The 3,686-nt window shown below is 54.1% G+C and overlaps 1 protein-coding gene across 1 annotated transcript in view; it reads left to right on the top strand.

The window, feature by feature from the left end:
• The window catches only part of ITGA7 (integrin subunit alpha 7), a 21,958-nt gene extending 18,527 nt beyond the window's left edge, over positions 1 to 3,431 (top strand). Inside the window, exons 24-26 of the mRNA XM_025401674.1 lie at positions 364 to 462; positions 568 to 693; positions 3,053 to 3,431. Of these exons, the coding sequence (XP_025257459.1) occupies positions 364 to 462; positions 568 to 693; positions 3,053 to 3,283 (456 nt within the window). The 3' untranslated portion in view covers positions 3,284 to 3,431. The remainder of the gene's footprint in view (positions 1 to 363; positions 463 to 567; positions 694 to 3,052) is intronic.
• The last annotated feature ends 255 nt before the right edge of the window (positions 3,432 to 3,686 follow it).

Here is a 3,686-nt window from a genome sequence, read left to right as displayed (position 1 = left end):
AAAAAAAAAAAAAAAAAAAAAAAAGAGATTCTCCTGCCTCAGCCTCCTGAGTAGCTGGGATTACAGGCACGTGCCACCACATCCGGTATTTTTGTATTTTTCATAGAGATGGGGGTTTGCCATGTTGGCCAGGTTGATCTCAAACTCCTGACCTCAGGTGATCTGCCCTCCTTGGCCTCCCAAAGTGCTGGGATTACAGGTGTGAGCCACTGTGCCCAGCCAAAATGCAGCATACTCTTAACCCAAAGCAGGCAGAAACATCCTCTGTGTTGGGCACCATTACACTGATAATTTCAGGAGGTAAGGGGAAGGGAGGGAGACATGGGGCACTTAGGAGAGGGATCTCCTTTCCTATTCCCTTAGGAGTACTCAGTTGTGAAGTCCCTGGAAGTCATTGTCCGGGCCAACATCACAGTGAAGTCCTCCATAAAGAACTTGATGCTCCGAGATGCCTCCATAGTGGTGAGCTGCAGGGCTGGGGGGTGGGTGGGGAGGACTCTCTTCTTTCCTGCTCCCTCCAGCTCGTGTTCCATTGACCTCTTGCTCCATTGACCCCTTGCTCCCCAGATCCCGGTGATGGTATACTTGGACCCCATGGCTGTGGTGGCAGAAGGAGTGCCCTGGTGGGTCATCCTCCTGGCTGTACTGGCTGGGCTGCTGGTGCTAGCACTGCTGGTGCTGCTCTTGTGGAAGGTGAGGCTTGGAGAGGGTGGGGCTGATGGGGGTGGACTTCCTGGTCGGGTGGGCAGCCTTTTGTACTGTGGTTCTGTCACCCACCCATACACTCATGTATTCAGCAAATCTGCACTGAACACTTACCCTGCATGTCTCAGGAACTCTATTAGTCCCTGGATGTTTCAAAGATAAATCAGATGCAGGCTGGGTGCAGTGGCTCATGCCTGGAATCCCAGCACTGTGGGAGGCCTAGGCGGGTGGATCACTTGAAGTCAGGAGTTTGAGACCAGCCTGGACAACATGGTGAAACTCCATCTCTACTAAAAATACAAAATTAGCCGGGTGTGGTGGTGTGTGCCTGTGGATCGAGCTACTTGGGAGGCTGAGGCAGGAGAATCGATTGAACTCAAAAGGTGGGGTTGCAGTGAGCCAAGATGGCACCATTGCACTCCAGCCTGGGTGACAGAGTGAGACTCCATCTCAAAAAAAAAAAAAAAAAAAAAAATTCAGATGCAGACCTCATTAGGGATTTTATAGTCTAGTGGGGTAGGAGTGGTGAGCCTGTAGTCAAGGACAAGGCAGAAAGTGTTGAGTTGAGAAAAGGCAGTGGGAGTTTAGAGGGAAACAAGCTTGAGAGGAGGTAGCACTGAAACCAGTCCTTAGAGGAAGGTTGGGTGGTAGGGTCAGGATGTAAGAATATGAGGTAGGTGGGGTCTAGCAGGACCATGGCAGGCAAAGTCATGGAGGCAGAGAAGTGTGATCTGACTTAACTAGAATGTGGCAGTGAAAACTGGAAAGGTAAGTGTGGCCAAGAAGGCCAACAAGCGTGGAGAACAGCCTCCAGGAAACTGCCCTCAGGGTGGAACTCGGAGCTTCCCCATACCAGGCTTTGCACGGAAGTATTCTTGTACACCCAGAGCTGTATACAGAATCATATTATCATCCAGGGCTCAACGTAAAAGTATGCACATGCACACGTCAGTACAGGGAATCACATACATCACCAGGGATCATATGCTGAGCCATCTGCCACATCTGAGGCTGTGTTCGGAACCATACATGTCCTTGGGGCTCTGGAGAACTGCCCCTGCCTGCACCTGCTCTTTGGGACCAATCACAGACTAAGCCACCCTTTGGCAAGTGTGAGTCATCAGTAGACCAGGCTCTGGAGTGGCATCCAAGCTGTTGGGGACCTTCCCAGTCTTAGGGGAGATTGATGCCTCTCTGAAACTGGCCCCAGGATGCTTGCCCCCTGCTTCCATGGAAGGAAGACAGAGCAGAGATAGGGGCTCCCGTCCTTCCTCAATCTTTCCCTCCTCTGCCTCCTCTGCCCTGCTTCTCCCTCGACATCCCAGTGTGGCTTCTTCCATCGGAGCAGTCAGAGCTCACCTTTTCCCACCAACTATCACCGGGCCTGTCTGGCTGTGCAGCCTTCAGCCATGGAAGTTGGGGGTCCAGGGACTGTGGGGTAACTGTTGTGTGTGTGCATGTGTATATATGTGTGTGGGTATGTATGTGTGTGAATATAAGGAGAATTCCCAGCACTCAGGGGATCAGGAATGTTCAGGGTGAAAAATGAGATTGCATGAGAGTGATGTGAGGTGAGAGGTAATTAGAAGGGTGCAGATATAAGGGTAAGTCTACACAGCCTGAGGCGTGCACAAAGGGTTGGTGGGCTCATGGTGTGTGCATGTGGGTGTGGGGAGGTCGCATGCATGCTTTTTTCTAGGGGCATGAGTGTGCAAGGAGATGAATGTGTAAGGAGATGCCATGCAGTCTGAGCATGTAGGAGTCTTGGGCCTCTGAGTGTGAGTGTGCAGGGGCACATTCCCACCCTGGTGTGTAAGGGCCAGCATGGTCCTGATTTAGGGTGGGGCTAGACTACTGTATTGATGGACAAGAGGCCGTTGCTGTAAGGGGCATGCTGCCCAAGGTACAAGTACACAGGATGCATGTTTATGGGGCTTGAGAGGCATCATTCTAGAGACGCAGGGGACTAGGAAGCCATTTTCTTCCTCAGGTCTTGTTTGTGTTCTGGGGGACACTACTGGGTCTCTTAAGAAGCTAGAGTGGGTAGAAATCTTGAGTCAGGTCCTGATGCTCCACCCTCAAGGCCTCTTTCAGGGGCCAAGGGAGATGCCCTTGGTCCTGCCTCTTGGATGCCTTCCTGGTCTCTCTCTTGCTGTGAATGAGAACCTGGGGACCCGGCACTGATGGGAGCACCGTGGGTGTTGCCCACCGCACCAGATGCTGTTCAGCCTGTTTCCTTTCTGCCGCAGCAGGGATGGTGAGGGTGAGGAGCTGTGCCGTGCTAGGCGTCTGCTCCAGGGACCACAGCTCTTCAGGCTCCTCATGGTCCGGCCTGGTGTCCTTACAGATGGGATTCTTCAAACGGGCAAAGCGCCCCGAGGCCACCGTGCCCCAGTACCATGCGGTGAAGATTCCTCGGGAAGACCGACAGCAGTTCAAGGAGGAGAAGACGGGCACCATCCTGAGGAACAACTGGGGCAGCCCCCGGCGGGAGGGCCCGGATGCACACCCCATCCTGGCTGCCGATGGGCATCCTGAGCTGGGCCCCGATGGGCATGCGGGGCCAGGCACTGCCTAGGTTCCCATGTCCCAGCCTGGCCTGTGGCTACCCTCCACCCCTTCCCCAGAGATGGCTCTTTGGGATGAAGAGGGTAGAGTGGGCTGCTGGTGTCGCATCAAGATTTGGCAGGGCCGGGCGCGGTGGCTCAAGCCTGTAATCCCAGCACTTTGGGAGGCCGAGGCGGGCGGATCACGAGGTCAGGAGATCGAGACCATCCTGGCTAACATGGTGAAACCCCGTCTCTACTAAAAATACAAAAAAACTAGCCGGGCGTGGTGGCGGGCGCCTGTAGTCCCAGCTACTCGGAGGCTGAGGCAGGAGAATGGCGTAAACCCGGGAGGCGGAGCTTGCAGTGAGCTTAGATCCGGCCACTGCACTCCAGCCTGGGTGACACAGCGCGAGACTCCGTCTCAAAAAAAAA

The sequence above is a fragment of the Theropithecus gelada genome, chromosome 11 (assembly GCF_003255815.1).
Source record: "Theropithecus gelada isolate Dixy chromosome 11, Tgel_1.0, whole genome shotgun sequence".
Taxonomy (NCBI): Eukaryota; Metazoa; Chordata; class Mammalia; order Primates; family Cercopithecidae; genus Theropithecus; species Theropithecus gelada.
Note: the sequence above shows the minus strand (reverse complement) of the source record. Positions and strands in the feature narration are given on the sequence as shown.